Source organism: Cydia fagiglandana, chromosome 9, assembly GCF_963556715.1.
Source record: "Cydia fagiglandana chromosome 9, ilCydFagi1.1, whole genome shotgun sequence".
In the NCBI taxonomy this organism is placed as follows: Eukaryota; Metazoa; Arthropoda; class Insecta; order Lepidoptera; family Tortricidae; genus Cydia; species Cydia fagiglandana.
The window spans coordinates 19023188-19047586 of NC_085940.1; the positions used below are offsets into that span (position 1 = coordinate 19023188).

At 39.8% G+C, this 24399-nt stretch overlaps 2 protein-coding genes and 1 long non-coding RNA gene across 4 annotated transcripts in view; 1 reads left to right on the forward strand and 2 right to left on the reverse strand.

Annotated features, from left to right (window-relative positions):
- LOC134667540 (prominin-like protein) overlaps nt 1-24399 on the forward strand; it is a 494736-nt gene that overhangs the window by 122316 nt on the left and 348021 nt on the right. Inside the window, exons 17-20 of one of the 2 annotated variants that reach the window (XM_063524964.1) lie at nt 3961-4011; nt 10171-10350; nt 11237-11317; nt 12038-13490. In XM_063524964.1, the coding sequence (XP_063381034.1) occupies nt 3961-4011; nt 10171-10350; nt 11237-11317; nt 12038-12050 (325 nt within the window). In that variant the 3' untranslated portion in view covers nt 12051-13490. The remainder of the gene's footprint in view (nt 1-3960; nt 4012-10170; nt 10351-11236; nt 11318-12037; nt 13491-24399) is intronic. The other variant, XM_063524965.1, reaches the window with a different exon arrangement.
- LOC134667574 (uncharacterized) overlaps nt 1-24399 on the reverse strand; it is a 92990-nt gene that overhangs the window by 18165 nt on the left and 50426 nt on the right. The window lies entirely within an intron of this gene.
- The window catches only part of LOC134667544 (sodium-independent sulfate anion transporter-like), a 53547-nt gene continuing 48686 nt past the window's right edge, over nt 19539-24399 (reverse strand). The window contains exons 8-13 of the mRNA XM_063524968.1: nt 22977-23164; nt 22543-22657; nt 21865-22010; nt 21340-21507; nt 20050-20872; nt 19539-19693 (exon numbers count right to left, since the gene is read on the reverse strand). Coding sequence (XP_063381038.1) covers nt 20648-20872; nt 21340-21507; nt 21865-22010; nt 22543-22657; nt 22977-23164 — 842 coding nt within the window. The 3' untranslated portion in view covers nt 19539-19693; nt 20050-20647. The remainder of the gene's footprint in view (nt 19694-20049; nt 20873-21339; nt 21508-21864; nt 22011-22542; nt 22658-22976; nt 23165-24399) is intronic.

Consider the following 24399-nt stretch of genomic DNA (forward strand, 5'->3'; position numbering starts at 1 on the left):
TGATGTGTCTTTTAATTGAAAAACACATTTTAAAAATAAGTTACGGCAAATATGTAACAATTATGAATCTAATACAATCATTTATATTCTTCTGCTTTCATAAGTAATAGTTATTGATTTTTAAAAAGCTTTTTTCAATTAAAAAACGTGCCAAGATCGCTTAACTTCTTTCAAGTTCTTTCTAATGCTAAAAAAAACGAACTATATAATAGAAGATCAATAATTTTTATCCTATTTTCATATCGTCTTTACATTAAACTAATTCCAAATATGAACTTTGTGAGACATTCAGTGCAATTGCAAGGAATATCGAAGCTGACATGATCATAGCACTACACTAACCAACCATCAACATCTGAAACATCTCTCAAATTGTGTGCTCATCTCAGCTCCGACATTCCCTGCCATACACGCCAACATCATCACACTCAACTGGCAATTTGAAACCTTATAGCAACGGGATAAAGTCTATAATCGGTCAGTTAAGTGTGTTGGTTGTTTGCTTTAGTTCTAAGTCATCATTCATCGTCATCATTCTTTTGGAATCGTTTTTAATTTACTTTCCGTTGTTTCCGTTCACTAATTTCATATGATTTTAATTATTTTGAGACTATTAATTGATTTTGTCGTCTTTTTTGTATGTCCGTCTGAGTTGGGTTTGTTTTGCACCCTCATCCCCGTATTTAGTGGACTGTGCCCTTACCAGCGCCAAGGGAGAGCCGACCCTGTTACTATGTCGGCTGAGTTCATTTTGCCTTGTCGGTTATGTTCACGGCGCTATAAGATCGAAGAGCTTTGGACACTATATTATGTGATATTTTCTGAGCGCGAATTGAGTATGACTTCGAACACATATAAAACTGTTTAAAAATCTTTTTTGCGTAATTTTTACACGGTTAGGAGCTAATTTGACTTTTTCTGAACTAGATTGCGTTTATGTTAAGTTGTTCATATTTTTTCAGTTGTTCACTCATCGCCATCAACCCCACAGGCTGGCGCGGGTTCAATTCCCGTCTTGTATATTACTAATTTTAAATGTTATTAAAGGGACAATAATATATGAGCGTTCTTACTCCCATCCATTCTTTATAAAATATAACAGGTATATACGAAAAGTACAAGATACCATAGTGGTTGAGTATTATACTGGGTTTGATTCCCGGAATCGTCTAATGGAATGTCATAAAGACCACTTCTAAACGACATGATAATAGCGCAATTACTATCTATATATGGGTGGGTTATAAATGGACGTAGTAAAGCGAAAAGGAACCAACCTCAAAAATTGGCATTGATCTTAATGATTCATGGAAAATAAAAATGTTTGTGGTGTTGCTTGTCCCTAAGCTACGTCCATTTTATATTGTAAAATGCGGGTATACATTTTCAGCTATTAAAGCTATTATTTAAGTATCTGAACAAGAAATTTTATAAATGTTCAAAATTGGGGGTATTTTGAGATAGAGTATCTTTTAAACATTTGATAATGTTAGTCAGTGTTAAGATAAGTATAGCGGGTTGTATAGGGTTGTTAACGTTTGGGGATGTTGTTAACAGTGAGTATGAGCCGATGTGCCAGCGCCGCGGCTGGTGGCGATGACCCTACGCGCCCTCCGGTAACACATATACTGTATACAGACGCGCCAACACCGTATGCATGCCCTATACATTATATACTCGTACACACATCGCAAGGGATCGGAGGCAGAGTGACGCTAGTGAGATATGGATATGATATGCAGAATGGTACATCATAAGACTCAGTTTAACACCTTTTTTTAAATTCTCTCTTTTTTTTATAAATTCTAGTTATTAAATTTATGTAAAGGTAAACCAGAACTTTGGGAGTATTGTCAAGAGGGCGCTCGTTTTGAATTTTATATAGCAACAATTTGTATAGTGGGGACAATGGAAATTGGCAGATGATTTTCGTTTTATTCCGACAACTTTAATAAGTGCGAAGTTTGATGTTTGGATATTTCTTCGGTTTTTACCCTTAAATGACTGACTCGATTTAGATAAAATGAATAGCGTAAAGTCAATAAGTAACGCAAGAGTTATAAGTAAGAATTTATATAGATAATTTTACAAATAAAATTATTTAACGTACCAAATATGTTCTATTGAGCATAGTTGAAATCGGGATCTAAATATTCTTCAGTCATCAAGGAATTTGACTCGTTCTCAACATTATACTCAAAATCGGGATCTAAATATTATTCAGTCATTAATAAATCTGAATCGTATTCTGACTCTGACTGACTAGACTCGCTGCTAGAATCAGACCCAACCTCAATAACAAATTTTTCTATAAAGGAATCAATTGCATACTATAGTGACATTTGTCCATAAGTTTGAAACTTACCCGTCAATTCAGATGCTAATTTGGTTATGTTTTCTAATGGAAGAAATTTCTCTCCCGCACTTTTTTTTTCCAATAAATAACTATATACACTATTTACAACTTTTTTCTCTGTAAAATCTAAAACTTTCGGCATGATTATTGCAGTCTAATAATAATTCACACGAAACTAGACAAAGCAATGTTTACATTGTCAATATTGACAACTATCATAGAGGGTAGATGTTGTCTATTATTAAAATTGTTGCCATTGCTAGAAATTAGTACCAACAAATTTCCGTAACATGGCGCACCCTCAATAGATCCTGGTTCACCTATAGTTATACTGCTCATTTAAATTAAGTTAAATGGACGTATATAGTACATTCTGGCGATAAAAATGACAAAGTCGTCTACTATTTTAGTGGTATTCTTTTTAAATATTATAGGTGTTACTACTGCTGCTCCTGTTTCTTTAAGGTATAATTAAATTATGATTAATTAGAATATATTTCATTGTCAAATCATATCTCACTAACATCTTACGGTAATAACTCCGATCCGTATACATCACATGTAGGTAGGTATTTTGACCATTGAACCTCTTGGCTCATTTTGGTATTGGTGCGTCCGCTACCGTGGCGTGTGCTCTTCGACCTTATAGCGGCTTGCACGATACCCTTGCTCGCTGGATTCAACCTTAACGCATACATCATAGGGTGCATTATCCAGCGGACAAGCGTTGCTCGGTGTTCCTTCATGTTGTCGTACATTGCTTGGTCAGTACTCAGTATCATCAGGGCCTTCACTGTATTGCTCGAATGTAACCCGCAGTGTATTCTGAACTTTCTCGTAGACATGTAAACTATAGTTAGACTATTTATTAGTATATTTTTTTAATTTGATTTACTTTACTTTTATGTTCAATCGACACCATCATTAGGTATAGAGTGTATTTATGATAAGTATTAAGATTTATTGTAAGACTATAAACCCACTAGGCACACGTAGGACGATCGATGACTTATTTTGGTTCTTAGACGCTTAGAAGCGCTCATGTCATTATTTTGCCGGACCCTTTGACATTTGCTACAAGATGGCGGCGTGATAGGATTCGTTCACAACTTTTTTTTGCTTGTCCCCAACACAACCTGTATGCCCCCTGTGTTGTGAACGGACCCTAGCGAACTCGAATGTCCCATATCCAAAAGTCCAGTAAAAATGTTTTATTTCACAAGTTACGCTTACACGCTATCAGTAAATATTGACAAGTCGATAACATTAAAGCTTAAAATAACACGCTACGCACGAAATGATCTGCCTCTTTGGTATCCTAGTTTGAGCGCCAAAATGTAACGTTCTTACATTATGTGTTAGCGTAAAAATGCGAATTCGAAAAAGGTACGAGTATGGTATCACTCGATTTGATCTTATTGGCGTTCATTTTGTGCGAATTGCGTGCTAAATGAATGACTGTAAGTAGGTACACATACAGTTCGTAGTAGAGAAATCGACAAATCCCGTCATTATTACTGATAGCGTGTAAATATTGTGGTGGGACTCGATTCGCGGCATGCTGCGTACGCTGCTGGCTGATGACCGTGTGTTGTCTGTTGCAGCGAGTATTTGTATGACGCGTTCGCGGACCGCGATAACGTACCCCTTGCCAAGTAAGTGCCCCACGGACACCTAGCGACCCCTAGCCACTTTCCGCTAGCTTACCCTGTGTTCCGCCTGTGTGTCCGCGGCCTTACAACGCTCTAACTCACGTTCGACCAATCGGAGCGCGGCGGCGCTTTTGAAACGCGCCGCGCGTTGTAAAGCTGGGGCTACACGTTCGCATGATGCTTTTTTCGGTTTAGGTTTACTATTTTATTACAATTGTAAATAAACACGGTATAGGATATCTTCTAATGTAAGCATAATTTAAAGTAATATCTATCGAGAAAGTTTAATCGATAGCATGAGAAGCATGCCGACTGTAAACTAACGCACGGCCGCATGACGAGACGGACCCTTCCCCTCCGTTCCTTCCGTTTTTTTACTTCTGTTATTTTCCACGCCAGGGACCATTTTAACTCTAGCTTAAGGACCGGGTCTCGCCCCGTTTAAAGTCGTTTCGGTGTTCGAGAGATCGTATCGGAGTTTCATCGCTTATTTTCTTAGAAGTTACATTCGATTAAGTAAAACAAAGTGGCTCCAGTGAAACGATCTCTCAAAGCCGAAGCAACATAGAGCTCGCACTAAGTGAAACGGACTGCAGAGGGTCGAAGCGCAGCACGCTGGACATCGAGGGTAAGCTGGCGTCGTGGCGGGGCCGCGCGCCGTCCGCGCCGCCCGCCGCCTCCCCCTCCCCCCCCCCCGGCCGCGCGCGCCTCCCCCCCGCACTCGCGCACGGCGCTGCTGCTGGCGGGCGGCGACGTGGTGTGCGCGCTCGTGCCGCCGCCCGCCGCGCTCATCGACGACCTCAAGACTAGACTCGACGCCAAGGACGAGGACAACGAGTCCGGGATTCACGAGTCCGAGTAGACTGTGTTCTGTTTGTTTGTAATCCGGTGAAATCTGATCGAGGGTTCTGGTGGTATCGGCTGAAAAAGGTCGTGCGCTGAATTGACGTAATTTAGGGATCGGATACAAAAATTTATTAATAAAATTTTAACTTTCTGTCTAAAACAAAAAGTCATTCATTTCGATGATCTGTTTTTGAGGATAGATCCTTTTCGCTAAACTACGTCCGTGTATTTAAGTTTCTATTTAAACTTGCCAGTGTAAAAAAACGACTAAGTATTATTGTTAGAACTCTACGTCGCATATAGCGAAGTTTTATATTTTTAATTAAAATTTCTCGAAATTTTGAACATTTTATACCTCTAAGAATTTAACTACGAAAGCATTTTTATTGAATCTCGTTTATTGTATTTACTCTTTTTGCATCTGTTTTAACGAATTTATTTATTTTTTGTTTGTAATTAGTGATTGACCAATTTACTGTAGCCAAAATACTCGGGTACGAATCAAAGTTGACATTTATTGTCTTCCATGACTAAAGTCCTGTGCATACATACATCTATAAAATTTGACCATTATAGTGTGCACAAGGCTTTATATGATATTTAGAATGATCTGTATGTTTTTATAACCATCTATGTCTTTGGAAAAGGTGACCATAATATCCAAAATAGTCTCCTCTCTCAAAGACTATTATTGTTGTTATTCAACAACGCTGCGTCCAATTCGTATTTTGACCATTTACCTAAATTTTTGACGTTTTAACTATTGTTGTTTGGAACGTATAACGTTTCTCGTCAAGCTAGGGTATATTCTCATATTATTATAATAGGTTAGGTTATAATTATAAGTATCACTCGACGCTTTCGCTTGCAAACACGATACGTCCATTCATTACCTTGTTAACCGCTTATGCCTCGCTCCGCGTTTTTTGGATATTTGATCAAATATTGGACAATTTGAACTAAAGCGACTCCAGCCTTCTATAGAGAACGTCTACACTAAGTTTGCATCGACTCGACAGCGGCAAAAATAAAATCACAACATCCTTTTTTAAATACCTACAGAATTAGAGATTGCCTCTCTAAGAGGTTTTTTTTTCTAGACGACGAAGACCCGCAATGCGGGGCTCCTTTTTCTGTTCTATTTTAATTGATGGGAAGATTGCAACACAATTATTCTAATACTAATTTTGATGCCCTTCAAAATATTAGGAATTCGTATTTTTCGAAATGAAAACGGGTCACCAGTTAGAGGCTAACATCACAGCAGAGGCAGCTAATCTTTTTTCCACTGCTAATACTTGTTTTCTTTGAGCTACTGTTTGATCAAATATCCAATAACCAATCATATAAACTAAACGCAACGCTGGTACAATTTTTGACAGTAGTGTTTTACAATAAATGCGTATATCCATACTGTAGCTTGACATATCGTATGATAACGTTTTGAGCAGTTTTGCAGATAGTTTTGATAATCACATACGGTAGCATGGTTAGAATTTGTACGGATTTAGAGTAAGAATGAAATGACTGAGGTTGAAGGATAGTCTGCGTATCATATCGAAATTGAAGTAGGTAGCAGTTACATTGGACGATCACACTTGCTGTACCTATTTGTTTGGTTTTCATGCGATAATCATAATTGTTTGGATGGCTGTAAAACTAACAATTGAATGGCACAAATACATTGATCCAGTCGTTTTGGGTCGGTATTTTGAATACTACTAAAAATAGGTAATGGATTTTTGGTCTGATGATATTTCTGTGGCTTGGTAAAAAAATTAATATGTCAAAACAAATTCGGTCCTCTCGGATCCTGAAGCGGTTGTATTCGAAGCAAAAAAAAATGTTTCTCATACGATCATCTGATATCATATCTATTGTCATTACACCTTTGGTCATGCCAGGTCATGCAGTGCCATACACATATCAATGTAATTGTGTCATTAGACACATTAGGGCCACAATCCACTACCGCTATTGACGTTTCTCCAGCGATTTATATTTGAGCGCAACGCGATTTCTCGCGTTTGCTTTTCATTTAAATCGCTGAAAAATTGTCAGGCCCTTACAGAGAGTAAGTCATCGTCCTATGTAATCTACATGGAATATCAGCAACATATTTACGTAAACTAAGTGCAATGCAGTGAATTGATGTACCCAGTATACCGTTTACCATTAACTGTATTCCCTGTGTGTTGTGCGTAAGCTAAGTCTTTTCGATGTTTTACATTTATACCTACATTGTAAGGTAACAAATTTAGGATAAGAAGTACTTTTCTGCTATTTATGACGTCACTGTTTAATTTGTCATTCTTGTTAATATGGTTGTGGTGACGTTTGACCTAATATATCGATATTTTATTTCTATAAAGGAGCAGTTAAGGTGGCCACTGACGAGCCTTCCACCAGTCCAAATAGCGTGGCTGCAATCCAAAATCGGTCCGTGAATGTCAAAAACGTACAATGTTTAATATTAGGATGTCGTCCATTTGGATGAATCCATTGTAACGGCATCCATTTGGAAGGCTCGTGAGTGGCCTGCTTTAGTTTATTGATTTGATTTCTCGGTGGCAGCTTTTGAGTTTATAAAACTCTAATTAAAAAAAAACATTAGAGACGTAATCTCATTTGTAGCAAATAAGTGTCTGCACTAATGTAAGTAGTTGATAAGTTAGTTGTAAGTCCAGGCTAGGGCCGGCGTCCAGCGGCGGCGCGATAGGTAAACTATACATTTGTTTGCGTTGCTTTAGCATGCGTTATCCGCGGCACACCGAGCTTTCGGATAATTGAATTAAAAGTCGTATTATTTACTCGATATGAATTCTATACCTTGCGCGTTGGACAGACCCCAATGTGAATAAATCGAAAACATAAAGTTTGCTTTGACACTTCACGCTAAGCAGTTGCCACGCACAGATGTGCGTTGTAGAGCTTGCCATCTTGTGACCTAAATTGGAAACTTAAACGCCAATAAATATGGAGCTCCTGTGCTGTATTGCATCTTACAGTACACGCCAAGTTCACGTACTAGTGAGTTCTTGTAGATATAAAACAAAAATAAAATTACGTGATTCGGTAACTCGACCGTAGTTGCGTTAAAAAACAATTGCCTGAAACATACTTTGATGCATTGGAGACAATATCTTTTAATGTTTTGACGCGCTTGTGAATATTAAATATACATTTATAGAATAAATAGAGCACAACGGAACTAAAATGATGTCTATTTTGTTAGTAAATACTGGGCATATTTCATATATGTAGTGTTTGTTTAAAAGTCGCAGAACATTGGTAGCTAGCATCCCTGCATATATTTTAGTATGCAGGGGTGCTAAGATAATAGTTTTTATTTTATTTTTATTTATTTAACATTTTTAATCACGCAACAAGGCCCATATTACAAATACTTTACAGACTAACATACATAAGCATTTTTATAAACTTAAAAATAACTAAACACTATTTAGTTTAGCTGACTGTACTTGGACGGGTCTATAGGAATATTTAATCCAACCTGTGTTTCATATATTTATAACTACATATCGTCACTACTTTGAAAAAATCTCGTATCTCGCACTGCTACTCAAAGTTAAAACGCAGTAACTCTGTATGCATACCATACATAGTTACCACATTTTTATTTTTATTGACAGAACAAGATACGAGTTTTTTTCAAAGTAGTCACGATATACCTAGCTTTGTGTGCCGCGGCATCCTATATGTATATGTTATATGTTAACAGCTTGTGTGTGCTAACTTTCGAGATCTTTCCGTTCATGTTTACTTGTTTAGTGCACTAACTTAGGCATGTTTGTCTCCTAATAAAGTTTAATTACCTAACTTGAATCATCACTACTAAAATTAACTCCCGTGTGTCTCTTTTGTGACCAATTATTTACATTTAATAAAATTATAATAAGCATGATATCATTTCACTGTGATAAGATTTTACTGAAATACTTTTCTAAATTACGAGACTTTTTAATTGAGAGACATTGTAAAAATATGCATTTACCTTTCTTGTTTATTTTTAAACTTAAAATCAACTTTCTTTACACCATTTTTCTTACTGCAACCTACAGCTTTACAAAGCTAGAAGTTTTTCTGTGGCGTCTGTATTGCCAGTGAATTTTCCGTGCAATGTGCAGTCGGTGTCACGCTTGCCATTGCGCACGGTAGCTTTTGTGTGCAATACACAAATATATTAATGTATCGTTAAATATTGATATTATTTGGGCGACATAACGAAAGTTTACAATCGATTCAATTCACGGGACAAGTTTAGGAAACTAGAAAAAACCATAAAAGTCCGACATATTGGAATAAGGCCATGCTACACGCTGACTAACCAAGCCTTCGACAGTTCATGGCCTCCCTGAATTTAGTCGGGTCGGGTAGTTAATTTGATGGCAAACCACACGGATCTGGCAAGCTCACCCTGGCTGGAAGCCTGGTTGCTTGGCTAGCCGTGTAGTGCGGACCATACGTTAGTCCGTTTCATTTTTAGGGTTCCGTACCCAAAGGGTAAAACGGGACCCTATTACTAAGACTTCGCTGTCCGTCCGTCCGTCCGTCCGTCTGTCTGTCACCAGGCTGTATCTCACGGACCGTGATAGCTAGACAGTTGAAATTTTCACAGACGATGTATGTCTGTTGCCGCTATAACAACAAATACTAAAAACAGAATAAAATAAAGATTTAAATGCGGCTCCCATACAACAAACGTGATTTTTGACCAAATTTAAGCAACGTCGGGAGTGGTCAGTACTTGGATGGGTGACCGTTTTTTTTTGCTTTTTTTTTGTTTTTTTTTGTTTGCATTATGGTACGGAACCCTTCGTGCGCGAGTCCGACTCGCACTTGCCCGGTTTTTTTTTCAATAGTTCAGTATTTTCGGTAGCTCATTTTCGCTGTGTCGCCCGAATGAACGTTGAAGCGTGTTCGAAATGTTCGTTGCTCTAGAGTTTAAAGAGGTTTATTTAAAGTCATGATATGGCAGCAGACGGATCATGATAATGAAATGATTTCTGAGTTTAGAGTTGTGCTCAGAATCTTCAAGACCTTTGCACGATTATATTTTCCCTATCTGTGGTTTCTTAATACATTTAGGGCCAGTTGCATCAAACACATTTGACAGACTGATCAACGTCAGCCGGCGCGCCCCAGCGCTTTACTATGAAACTTTCTATACATCAAAATTTAGCGAACTCTTTAACGATACGAACAGTTTGGTGCAACTGACCCTTATTATTTTTGCAACGAATATTTCAAACGTTTCTCCAAAGTTTCTTCTACCAACTGAGTGTTATGTTATAGCGCCTACAAGGCAGAGAAGCGCGCGGGGCGAGACGCGCGGCGCGGGGCCGGCGGGGGTGGGGCCGGGGGGGCCGGCGGGGGCGGCGGGGCCGGGGGCGCGCGGGAGGAGGCGCGCGGCGCCGCGCTGGCCGCGCCCCTCGACGCACACCACGCGCGCAGATATAATGATATGGCGCCAAAGTGAGTACACACACATCACACGCACACGCACACACACACGCGCACACGCACCCTTCAAGGGATGCCCTTCAAGTCCCGCAACGGATGAATACCTTGCTGGACGAAAAGTGTACAAGTGAAAATAGACATGTATGTAAAACGTACGACTTTTAATTGACATAATATATAGTCAGTCTCCAATGTATAGGATATCGAATATGTACTTCTGTACATGTCCCACATGTGTAACGTGTTCTAAATATAACAAAGATATGGTAATTAAAACCTTGTATAACGAGATCTTTACTGAAGTGGGAACATAAATAATTTAGACAAGTTTAATTAGCAATTCACTGGTAATGTTATAATTTTATTATGAAGCACCAAAGAGCATATTGAACATACATTTGTTACTGCAAAGCCAAAAAATTGTTAACGTAATACGGTGCACAAAGTGTTTCAGCGTATTGAATGTTACTGCAACACGTATGAAGTGTTACAGCAACATACTTGTGTTACGCCTCACCTCGGTGAACATTTCGCTGGCCCAATATTAGGGTTCTATGTTTCACGGCTATCGAACTGAAATTGGAACATTGTCATAGTGACATTAAGTCGAATTTCAACTATCTTGCAAATGTAACATAGAACCCTGTAATGTTGGGGCAGCGATATGGTTCCATGTTGCAGCATTTGTTACTGCAACACCAAGTGTTAAGGGGCCCACTGATTAACAATCGGACGGTATCGGCCTGTCAGTTGTTCGGAACTGTCAAAATGTTGTTCTGACAGGCCGATACCATCCGGCGGATTGTTAATCAGTGGGCCCCTTTACAGTAACAAGTGTTCGTGCTCGCATGTTACGCGCCTCGTTACAGCATGTTGAACGTTGCATTGCGTGTTGCAGGCACTGGGAAGAAGGCCCACCCCGCTACCACGGACCCACTGAGTACGAGCGGCCCCCTCCCTACTACTATCCCGGACCAAAGTGAGTACGCTCACTTGTATCCTTATTTACGTACGCTTAGTTAGTACTTTTAGGGCCAGGCCCCGTAGACAACATGCCAATCGCTAACGCTACGTAGCGAACGAAACGCAACTGTCACTGTCACACTAGTAAGGAAGAGTGATAGAGAGTCACAAAGCGATTCGATAGCGAAGCGCAAGCGATTGTCACCTTGGCTAGGCTGCCAGTTACACCACAATTAGCGAACTATGAAACTTCCCATACTATAAAATTTTGCTAAATCTTTAACGGTGGCGTACGGTTTTGTGCAATTGACCCTTAACTCCCAGGACCGTACGGCACACGGGGCCCGAGCCCAGGGCCCCCATCCCCAGGGGGCCCTGAAGGACAAACAGTAACATATATGTTAATAAATAAATTATCGTCTGCTATATTTTCTTTTGAAAAAAAAAATCTTAAAAAAGTCTTTAAACGATTCCCTATGCTCAGATATCCCATCCCACAAATTGAATAGTCCCTATGCTTATGCTTCTAAAGGTGGTGGTTACACCTAATGTATGTGCCTAATATCATAATTAGACTATAATTCCGCTTCTTGACGCTAGATGTCGACTATGAAAATAAGCAGTGTTTTGGTTACGAGCATGTTAAGCGCGAGCGCGGTCTAGTATTATTAATCTATGCCAGTATTTACCATTCAAAACTCAACTGTATTTCACTAACACACGGTCTCTTTTCCAGTGATAGACAGTAAACTGGCCCTCACGGAACTAGACGACGACCTGCTGAAATACTGAGACCGCTCCGCGCGGACCTGAGAACAGAAAGGTTATAACTACCACAAATGATGTAGAGCGATTTGAACTCTATGCGGTTCGCGCAAGACTCAATTTAAAACGAAAATTGTTGAAGAGCCGTTGAGGTTCTTGAGACGATACGTAAAGAGTATTTTTCCAATGTAGCCAAGCCTTGAGATTACTTATATCGATATTATTACCTTTGACAAGTGACATATTAATTAATTATGCAATGATAACATATTTGATAAGAATGATAATTCGGAAGGCAGGAGTCGGACCAAGCTAACTGTGCATGGCATTTGCAATGACAGAGTGTGCCAGTGTCATCATTAATGTCAAATTTCTATGAAAATATGCCACACTTTCTTCTGTTCATAATTGCAAAAAAAGCTTAGACGGTCTAACTTCTATATTTATACCCAATGGTGGCAAACAAACCTTCTGCCAGTCTAATTTGACTACAATGTGAATAAGGTAATAATATAGATATTTAGAATGGCATTCCACATAGGTCTCCCTTAAGGGGATGTCCCCATAGTTAGTTGTTGCAAGATCTTCGTCTATAGGGTAAATATTGAAATCGTAAGTAGTACTGTACCTTAAGTGATGTTCATACACAACATTAAAGATTTTAGGCCGACATAGACGGATCAATTTGTTATATAAGTTAATATCAGTCTCACTTTTATGTCATAGACGATAAAGATCCTTATTAATAGATGACAAAAAGTGACAAGTAACACTTTGCAAAATCAGGTTTAACAAAAAAAAAAAGAAAAAACTCATTTTATGTGATAAGTGAACCAATATCATTTACTATTTATATACAAATACATTCAAAAAATTGAAAAAAAAACAAGTAACAATTTTTTTTTGACTATATTTATCTAAACTCATATTATTTTTCATTCTTTTGGCCTCAGAAATGCGTGGTTAAAATCTTTCGGGTTCCTTGTACTTACATATATTGTGCAAATTATTGGCCCGTCTGTAACCAGCCTGAAGTTTTTACTGTTGTGTCACGGACAAGTCTGCCAACTACTATGTGATGGTCAGAACTTTAATTATACAACATTAGTGTTAACGAGTCGGTCCGTCTAGCCGGAGTCTCACAGTAACTGCCATAAATTGACTGTCTTTTAGTATTTTTTACCGTTTGAGAAGGCTTTAATTTCTAACGAAATGCGCATAACTTGATACTTAAAATGGTGCGTTCACACTTCGATATTTTTATTTTGTGTTCATAGTATATATATATGTTTATAACGGCCTCCTAGCCTAGTCGGTAGTGACCCTGCCTACGAAGCAGGAGGTCCCGGGTTCGAATCCTGGTAAGGGCATTTATTTGTGTGTTCATCACAAATATTTGTACCTGAGTTATGGATGTTTCCTATGTATATAAGTATTTATATATGTGTGTATATTATATATATCGCCGTCTAGTACCCACAACATAAGCCTTATTGAGCTTACTGTGGGACTAGGTAGATCTGTGTAAAATTGTCCTATAATATTTATTTATTATTATTTATTATAGTGGCATCATACAGCTTTATTTTGTGGCTTTTCGAAAATATGACAGATCTCAAGATTTTTTGTGGTGCTGCCACCTATTGCTTAAGAAAAACATTTGTAAATCTTAAAGAAACACGGGTGTGGAAGTACGTAAAACAAATTTAAAAAAATACACGAGTACATAATTATGACAGGCCGTCCCATGAAATGAATATTTGAAAACATTTAAAAGGAAATAAAAGATTATAAAAGATTATTAAAGTTATGCGCATTTCGTGTTAGGCAATGTTGCCGCACAAATATTGGGAATTTTGAGTTATTCTCGAATATGAATTAATTATAAGTAATCTAATTTAATCGCTACAATGATTTGTTACGAAAAAGACAATATCGCCAAACTTTGTATTGTGAACGCACCGTAGCACCGCTTATGTAACGTAGTTAGTTTTATTTAGAAAAGTACTGTTTTAAAAAGCTTGAGAGCAAAGAAAACCGGTACACTTTGGATATAAATTCTATTCAAAGTAACCCTATTTCAATGCAAAATTTCCAGACAAATGTTTTCGGATTAGGTAAAGATACATTTTTAATATTCTATATCGACGGCAAAGTACCTTTTGCCTGTGAACGTCACTTAAATATCAAAATAAGTGGTGTGTCGGTGCTAGACTTCTATTTAACCACGCAAAGTCATATAGCGTACTCGATGTGGTAGTGAAGTAAGAAATGTCTCAGATCACATGGAATTGTCGGTCGAGGCGAAACCGAAGTCGACAAACATATGATGATTCTTTCTTATTTACTACCCGAGGTGTTATTTTTCTGTTCGATTAAGTGCTGAAACTTCGTTAAGTGCTGAAAGTTGACGCTTTCCGCATAGGGAACAGAAAAAAGTGATTTGTGCGTGTCGAATAGTAGTCATAGAAGAGATTCGATGCATTTATTAATAAGGTTAGTATACTCGGCCGTCGGCCGCTACTCATTTATTCTTATTGTAAGCTAGCGGCCCGCGACTGGCGAATCATAGAGAATTTATGCAACTACACATTAGTCACATCACGAATTTTAATCTATGGTCGTCAGCACGTCTGATCATCGCTCGATGACTTATACAGCTAAATATAAATTTAGGTTAAAATGTCTTTCCTTTATCCGAAATGGTAGAATTTTGGCAATAGGAAATATTAATTTTAACCAAAAGTGACTAAAGTGAGGACTCATAACACGAATAATTTCGTACATTGCCCCGCCAACTCCTATCTCTATCGTATGCACGTAATTTTATTGCTGACCCATAGGAAATGACGGCATAATGTACGAAGTTCTTCCTGCTTAGCGTCCTTATTAAAAAAATCGTCAGCGATGGTTGTAAGACTTGTAAGTGGTAGCCCTAAGAAGTCTAGTGAGTTTGTATCTTACAAGTAAAAGAATCTTAGTGTCCGCTCGTCTGTGGGCGAGGATAGGTCCTATTTAGTTAATTATTTGGTGATTATCCATAATTAGTAAGTGATTTTTTAAATTGTTGACTTGGTGCGAGAGAGTGCAAATTTTTATTTAGGTGTATTAAATGTGTCATATTGTATTCGTTAGTTAGGTTAGAGACGAAAAAAAGACTGCCAAACTCGATACGAAGTTGCTTAAATTGTGTTATAGATGGCGCCTCTTTTGCAAAGTTTCTGGGTTTGTTTTCAAGTGACAAACGCCAAACAATATGTGAAAATTATCAAATTCGTTTTTTTCGCATCTGTCACCCGGATTTTGTATGTCGCGATTGTCGTTAGCTGATAAACAATCATCACCTTGGCTACTGCTAAAGTTTTTTGATAAAAACGCCATCTAGTGAATAAACTGGGAATTTTTAGAGACCACGCTAGAGTAACACCATCTAGTACAATAGTTACGAAGGTTGGACGTTGTATGGAGCTCGGCAGTCTATTTTACGAGTCTCTGGTAAGGCGTATGTAATGCCAAATATGTCGGTGCGCCGCGGCTCGCCGCCGCTTCCCTTTCCCCTGCTCACTTTACTGTAGCGGGACCCCTGATCTATTTAAAATTGTTTTTGGGTGACACTACATAATTCCCAAAAAGTTCTAGAGCATTATTATCAAACGTCGGACTATAGCGGGCAGTTTGAGGGCAAGGTAAGGTTTACAAAAAAATCTTAACTTACGAGTATTATAATGTACCTAGTATTTGTAACATAGTTAGTTCAATTAGTTACCCGTTATCATTTATTCATCTTTAATGTGTAAATACTCTTTGAAGTGATGACTGATAGCACACTGAAGTGGCCACTTAAAAAACAAATAAATAGCTGACATGCGTCATTATGACTGTTGTTCATACTTATATTTGTTGGTAGAACTTGGTATGCCCAGTTAACTCATTTGTTTTGTTCCTTTCTCACAGCTGCAATTGTCTGAGTGACGGATAAAACCAAACGAACTTTTTCGCCATTTTGACGTCCAAGTACGTTTATAAATAACGCAGTTAGTTGCTATGATATTTGGAATTTCACATTATAAATACTAGGTACCAAATACTAAGTACAAATACTCGAAAGTGAATTGATTGATTTGCGAACCTTACCTATCTATCATTTTGACATGCCACGAAAATGCCCGCTGGAGTCCGACGTATGATTATTATAATTTCGTTTATCTAATAAGCATCTTCCGCATTTTTTTTATATTTTTATTTAATGGCTATTTTATCGGTTAAGAATACACTTTCAAGTTTGGATCTTATATTTTTTGTTTGATCTTAAAATGATCTATTTTCGTTTTGCTAACTTAGATATATATCTTTAGTTAATTTTTATTATAGCGGAAAATGGATTTAGTAACTGAAATTATGGAAATATGCTTTCGGACTTTGGGAACTGTGTGTTCCCATCTTTTACCAATTTACTGCTCAATTCCCCGTTTTTTATAAATTAAATGTCGGTGCTATGATTGCATCAAGTTTAGGTTCAACAGGGACCCTTTTTGGTTCATTGTATTGTATTTGTACAAACAGCAACACTCCTGTACATCGGTCGACCTTATTATAGTGTGCAGCTTTCAAATAGAGCTCGACGGCTAATCCTATTGTCTATTGTTAAGTAAAACCGCACGTGCCACGTGCCACAACCATCTGCATAAAAAATACGTACTTCGGTTATTGAGTGCCGGCGAGTCGAACGCTACAGAACCAGTCTAAAATGTGTCATCGAGATGGAACAAAGGCGCGTTATCGGAGAGCGCACCTACACTGGTTTTTTGAGCGTTGGACTAGCCCGCGCTCAGGTGCCAAATAAAATAATGAAGACCCTTTTTTGCAGGTAAGTAGCACGTGCGGTTTTACTTAACAATAGACAATAGGATTAGCCGTCGAGCTCTATTTGAAAGCTACACACTATACAAAAGGCATAAGGTCCCCCGATGTGCAGTTAACAGTGTGGGCGATGGTACATGTAATTCGTCACAAGTAGAATAAGATAGTGTATCAAACTCTGCGTTTTGTATGAACTAAGTAACAGTTAAACTTATTGTAATCGTCAATTTTGTCTATAAATATATCGAATGACGAGTTTCGCGACGGCGCTAATGAAATTTCGATCTTAAAGCAATGTTAGTAAGAATGAAATTTCAGTAGCGCGTTGTCGTGATGTAGAATAACTGTATCAAACTGCACAACGGGACTTAATCGCGTATTTAAGTTTTACCTCCTTAACGTCGTCGTCGTCGTCTTTAACGTCGGAGGTAAATCTTAAAACTTAAATACGCGATTAAGTCCCGTTGTGCAGTTTGATAATGTAGAATAACTGTACCACATTTTAAGCTAATAAACTTAGCATTCGCTTAAACCCTTAATTTTCTCACCACAATGCGTTCCTATAAATAATTTAACTTAAAACCTAGTTTGAGTGACACTTCGATAGCGCGATCTAGAAAATGCGTTTGAGACCACCATGCCATCTATTGGGTAATCAAGTCAAGTTAAATCGAAATCTAAATGATTTTATGGAAACAGCATTATAATCCTAAAGTCATATGATTAAAGTTCATTCTTGAATAAAGCGGCGTGAGTTTCTGCTGACAGCAAAAGGAACAGGGCCTACCGCGAACCATGTTACCTCCCAGTCACACTTACGTACGAATTTACAAGAGCGACAGAGAGGCAACACATCTAACGTGGTTCACGGTAGGCCCTCTGCACGTCACGAGTTGGCGTCTGCGTGAACTTGATCGCGTTCTCTCTATCGCACTAATTCATCAGTGCGAGCGAGATGGATTGAGATCGCACTCTCTCTCTATTGCACCAATGTATTAGTGCGAGCGAGATGGATTGAGATCGAGTTGACACAGTTGCTAAAGTGAACGTTAAGTGCCAACTGGTACGGATACTGGTGAGATTTCTGCCAAAATATTGTGTTCATGTAAGTTTCTTCTAGACTGCTATAGGTATACCCCCTTACTCATAAACGTTTACTAAAGTTGACAAGCCGATAATAATCGTTTGTCCCTTTCCATCATACCAATACGTGGGAAAGGGACAAACGATTATTTTCGGCTTGTCAACTTTAGTAAACGTTTATGAATAAGGGGGATAGTGTCTGCTAGGTTTATTAGCCATAATGTGGTACGGTCTGGGCCAAATGGTGTAACTCAAAAGATCTCTCTATTCAAAGTTTGAGTTACGCTACTACGCCCAGAGGACAGAGGGCCTACCGCGAAACACGTTCAACGTGTGCCTCCCTGTCGCACTTACGTACGAATTTACAAGTGCGACAGAGATGCACGTCAAATGTGGTTCGCGGTAGGCCTTCAGAAACGAAGCGGGTCGCTGATATTGAGCTACGTTTTTACTTTTCACTCTGGAACACTTATTTTAAGGTATTTTAGTACTTGAAAAATGAACCATAATGTGTTATAATTAAGGTCGATGCTGTAATGACATGTGACTTTTGAGTTGCGTCATTTTAATGCCTGTTTAAGGTATTTAGGATCTGGAAAATTAACCTTAATGTGTTTACGTAATATCGATGTTCTTATGACAGGTGGTATGAAAACGGAGCTCGAATCGGCGCTCGCGCAGAAGCGTACGTAGTGTAGTGCGCAAAGGCCGATTGTAATAAATAAATAAATACACTTCATTATCTCCCATACTGTGTTTTACTATTAACAATTACCTATCCTTCAAGTTTTCCTACAAGGTGTTATCGTTTGCCCCCGTTTTTGAGGGCCTACCGCGAACCACATTCGACGTGTTGCCTCCTTGTCACAGTTACGTACGAATTTACAAGTGCGACAGAGAGGCAAGACTGAACGTGGTTCGTGGTAAACCCTCTGGTAGGTACAGTCAGCATGAATAGTAACGAATAAAACAACGCGTCAAAATTATCTGACACCCTCTAATACTCTTCCAAATGGTTGGCTGGAAGATCGCTCTTTAGCGATAAGACCGTCTTTATGTATTATGTGTGTCTCTCTGTAAATGTTTTTTTGAGGTTTTGTATTGTATTGTATTCTCTATAAAGATTAGATTCTATAAATATTTTTGCCATCCTTCTATGGCCCAAGGTCCATAGTACCTACGTCTTCAGTTCGATTAAATTTAAATTATATTCAATTGGAATAGCGTCGTTTTTGCTTTGTCCCGTTCAATTTACAAACGACGCTAAATCAACTGTATTAGATTTTTCATTTGTATGGCTGGGCCTTAGTAGGCTAACTACATAGACTGGGAATCCTCTAGACCAGCGGTCGGCAACCTTTTAGCAGCCAAGGGCCACATAGTAGGTAGTTAACGGAGGTGACGCGAGCCGTACTTTGTTAATATTTATGACTATGAGACATTGTCGTTTGTCACTATTATACATAAAATTACCGTATGCGTGGCAGAGGGGGTGGCGCGACTGATAAGTGATAAATGATACAAGCAAATATAACGAACATGTCTTTATTAGTTACAATAAGAGGCACTCACTTAACATAACAATGTAACTACCTGCTTACATACGCTAGCTAACGACTAACGACACTATAGCTAGTTCATAAATACTGTCGGTGTCGACCGGAGATCAGGCTCGGCTTGCATTCTGAAACAAAATGAAATATTAACCAAGTTTATACATATACATATATAATATTAGCTTTAGCGCATGAGAGGACTGTGCCGAGCAGTGAGGTACGTATAAAGGCAGAATATTATTATTATTTTAGTACAAACAAGCCCGAGAACACGGCTCTTGGCGCAAGAAGCTGGTAGAGTGGAGACATTGGGAGAGTCGCGCTCAGCAGGGAAGCCAAAAAGGCGTGGGTATGATATCAAAAAGTTTGGGCAGTTGCACTGGCGGCGCATGAAGCATGGAACGTGGTCAAACACCTTGACACACGCTTTATGGACGGCTTCACGTTGTAGAAGATGATCGCACTACTACTACTTCATACTCACACGTGATATGAGGAGCAGGTGGGGGCGCCACTCGTCGTAGAAGCCGGTCTAGTTCAGCGCGGCACGACGCGTGGAGGAAGGAGCGTGGCCGGACGCCTTGGAACACGCTCTATGGACGGCTTCACGTTGTAGAAGATGATCGCAGTACTTCATACTCACACGTGATATGAGGAGCAGGTGGGGGCGCCACTCGTCGTAGAAGCCGGTCTAGTTCAGCGCGGCATGACGCGTGGAGGAAGGAACGTGGCCGGACGCCTTGGAACACGCTCTATGGACGGCTTCACGTTGTAGAAGATGATCGCAGTACTTCATACTCACACGTGATATGAGGAGCAGGTGGGGGCGCCACTCGTCGCAGAAGCCGGTCTAGTTCAGCGCGGCATGACGCGTGGAGGAAGGAGCGTGGCCGGACGCCTTGGAACACGCTCTATGGACGGCTTCACGTTGTAGAAGATGATCGCAGTACTTCATACTCACACGTGATATGAGGAGCAGGTGGGGGCGCCACTCGTCGTAGAAGCCGGTCTAGTTCAGCGCGGCATGACGCGTGGAGGAAGGAGCGTGGCCGGACGCCTTGGAACACGCTCTATGGACGGCTTCACGTTGTAGAAGATGATCGCAGTACTTCATACTCACACGTGATATGAGGAGCAGGTGGGGGCGCCACTCGTCGTAGAAGCCGGTCTAGTTCAGCGCGGCATGACGCGTGGAGGAAGGAGCGTGGCCGGACGCCTTGGAATACGCTCTCTATGGACGGTTTTACGTTGTAGAAGATGATCGCTTGGCCGCGCGCTTCAAATTCTTCGATTAGAGTCTTGATGCCCTGGAAATGATCAATTTACGTTAGACATACGTGTGAAGATAAATATTTTGTGAGCTGAAAATTAAGGAACAACTACCAAAGTAAATGGCTTAGGAATTATAAACGGCTAGAAATGGGTATGTTTGTACAGCAGTTTTAAGCTTCAGTTTAACACATTTTTGCATGATGTTGAGATTGCTGTCTTAAGTTGGTCATGCTCGAAATAGGTCGACTGATATGTCTGTCAGTCTATAAATATTACCGAGATACCTTTCAAGAATCCAGAATGAGAATTCCATTACACATTATTTGTGAAGTTACATTATCTGCTTATTAAAAGAAGGACATAGGTAGGTATATAAACATAGCATAAATGCGCACGAAGTCTGTCGCAGCTGGAAATTGTGCGTTGCACTTTGCCAGCTGTAATGAGACGAAGTATATTTCGCTTTTCTGAAGCTTATGTGCAGGCTGAAAATGACAATTACCTTGGCCGCGGTAAAGTCGGCCGCCTGCACGTGCGTGGCGTCCAGCACGAGCGGCACAGAGCGTGCACTGTCAGCCGCCTTGCACAGCGCACGCCGCACGAACTCCGCTGAAGGGAACGCTAGGGAGCGGTCCACGACCGCTACTAGGTGCTCGATGCCGTCGCTCGACTGAAAACATGAAAACACTGGTCGGTTTTCTTTTTTCAGACTTCTCAATATCTATAGGTCTCCCCAGATTTATTCTTGTTCCGGTTCTGGTAGTCCTGTTTGGTTTTCTTTAACCAGACTAATTTTACGCCAAAAAGCATCGTTGCAGAGTAATCCTGATAGAGCAGCACTATTCCAGAGTAAATGCTGATATGATAAACTAACGACGGCTGTTGTTTCCATTAAGTTAGAAGTAGAACATGAGTTGACAGTGATGCCAATGACGATGCCGAGCTCCAGTCTCGTTAAGAAGATGCCGCGAAGGTGATCACGGCCGGATGATGTCTAGATACAATGACGATGAACTGGTTAACTCACCACGGCTCTGGTGACCTTCACCGAAGGCCTGGCCGAAGCGTACAGCAGGAACATGAGGTTGACGGCGATACCGATGACGATGCCCAGCTCAAGCCGTGTGAGCAGACACGCCGCGAAGGTGACCACGGCTGGGATGATGTCTAGCTCTGCAACAAACGTTTACATAACGATACTAACATATTTTTACAGTAGGTTGTACCTAACACGACACAAAAAAAGCATACATAGACTTTTTGACCTAGGTGACGAACCTCTCTGTCTTAAGGGTTATATTAGACTATATCGATTTCATTGTGAAATAAGTTTACATTGGGTGTACTTAAGATATAGCATTTGGATGATTTGAAGTCGGCTATGTGATTACAAAAGGGAAAGTACAAAGTGAAGGGTTTGTGAGTTGAGGACAGAACTATATTGGAGGTTCATCATCATCATCATCATATCAGCCCTTTATCGCCCACTGCTGAGCATAGGCCTCTCTTCTAGTACGCCACTTGTCCCTTGTGCCTTGTATATTGGAGGTTACAGGTCCCTTAGTACCTATTTATTCTCTCTGCTATCTAGAACAGCATTCTAAAAATCCATTAGTCCAGTGATGTCATAGACCAAAATTTTTCCGAACCAAAAACTTACCTACTGTTCAATACAACAAAATGTCATTCATCCATCTGAACTCACTCTTAGTCCGCCAGATGGGCTTGAAGACGTGCAGCTCCATCATGAAGACTACGGCAGCGATGATCACAGCGGCCAGCGACGCCTTCGGGATGTAGAAGAAGTATGGCGTGAAGTACTGCAAAATAAAATTTATTTAGATTACCTACATGGACGAAGACTTGTCAAAAGTGCTTAAGCCTACTTGAATAAATAATTTTTGAAGTTTGAAGATCGATTGCGATTCATGAAAATTTCGGAGACAACAAAAATATTTTTTGCGAAAATCGGTTTGCCGGTATGTAGGTAAATTTACAGGATGGACGTAGGTAATTCATGCTGTTCAACAATCGCATGGCACATGGCTCTAATTGGATTGGATGGACACATTTGGCCGGTCGGTCTATAGTGGTCTCTGTATGAGGTATGAAAGGCTTGAAAAGCAAAAACCGACGTACCTGTAGAGACAGCAGCACCAGCGCCCCCGTATAAAGCCCGCCAGCAGTCGTCGCCACGCCACTAGCATGGTTGACGGCTCCTCGGGACAGCGCCCCTGACACCGGCATGGATTCCACCAGCGATGACGCGATGTTGCACACGCCCAGCGCCAGCATTTCTTGCGTGGCGTCCACGTACTTGCCCTCCGCTGGAAAGTGTTAAAAGTGGGAATGCTTTGAGTGGACCTATTAGAAAATTTAGCTGCTTTTGATTTCAATGTGGGACCGTTCGATTCGACCGATTTGTTATAATTGTTAGTGTGGCAAATGTAGAAAAAAGATCGCATCGTTTGGATAGGAAGTGAACGAATGAACGATGTGAACTCGAGATTGTGGAGCTAAACAAAAGAAAAAGCATTTAACCTGTCGCTTACGAACACATACCATTAACATTTCTGAAAATTCTAGAAAGTAGATATGTATTTGATCTCATGATAAGCCATTGTAACAACATTTTTTTAAAGCCTCATAGGCATTAATATATTTAGTTTCTAATATAAAGGCCATCTAGCGTTGAGCGTTGGTAATACTGGTTTTAATACTTGCATTGATCAACAGAGGGCGTGAGTAGCTCGCTATTGGATTTTTCTTTAATAAAATGTTTACTCTTATTAATTTACCGAAATTAAAATCTTATTAAATATTTTACAACTTTCTTCTTTCCTTTTTGGAAATTATTATTAAGTATCTTTTCTTATTGAAACGAGTTTTGGAGGCGGTATTTATTTACATCGTGCGCGCAACGAAACGCAGCGCAGCAGTGGAAGTATCTTCGGTTTGATCTGTCAGCTGTCATTTTTATTTCGGATGTGATGGAGTAGGATGTCGATCCGTTTTCTTCAAAGGCCAGTGAGCCATATTGTTTAAATCGCGGCTTAAACCGCTTAATCGTAAGTATTTTTCTTGATCTACGTATCAAATTGTTCGAGACGTGTTCAGTGCTTATTGTTTTATTACTTATTTTCAGGGAGAATATTATGTTCCTCGTACCATAACCTCTGAAGGCCCCATGCATCGACATGAAAGCACGGACTTACAAACCGGCTTCTTTTCTGCATTGGGTAAGTTGCTCAACCGTTCTGGTGAATTTTAACTCTCGTCGAGAATCGGCAAAGCCACATACTTATTGTTTTTTAAATTATTTCCAGGGCCTTCAGGCAGGCCTTCAGGAACGGTTTCAAGTAGGGGCTTTTAAGAAGAGGTCTTTCAAGATGAGGTTTTCGTTTACCCCTTCAGTACCCTAGTTAGTCGAGAGTGTCGGCATGAGCGAGAATGTGCTCCAGGCCAAGCTGAGCTGGTGCTTCCTTGGCGGCTTAACTAGCATGGACGTTCGGAGGCGGCGGCTGCGGCACCGGAGTGGTTGCTCACCACCACGAAGCTGCAG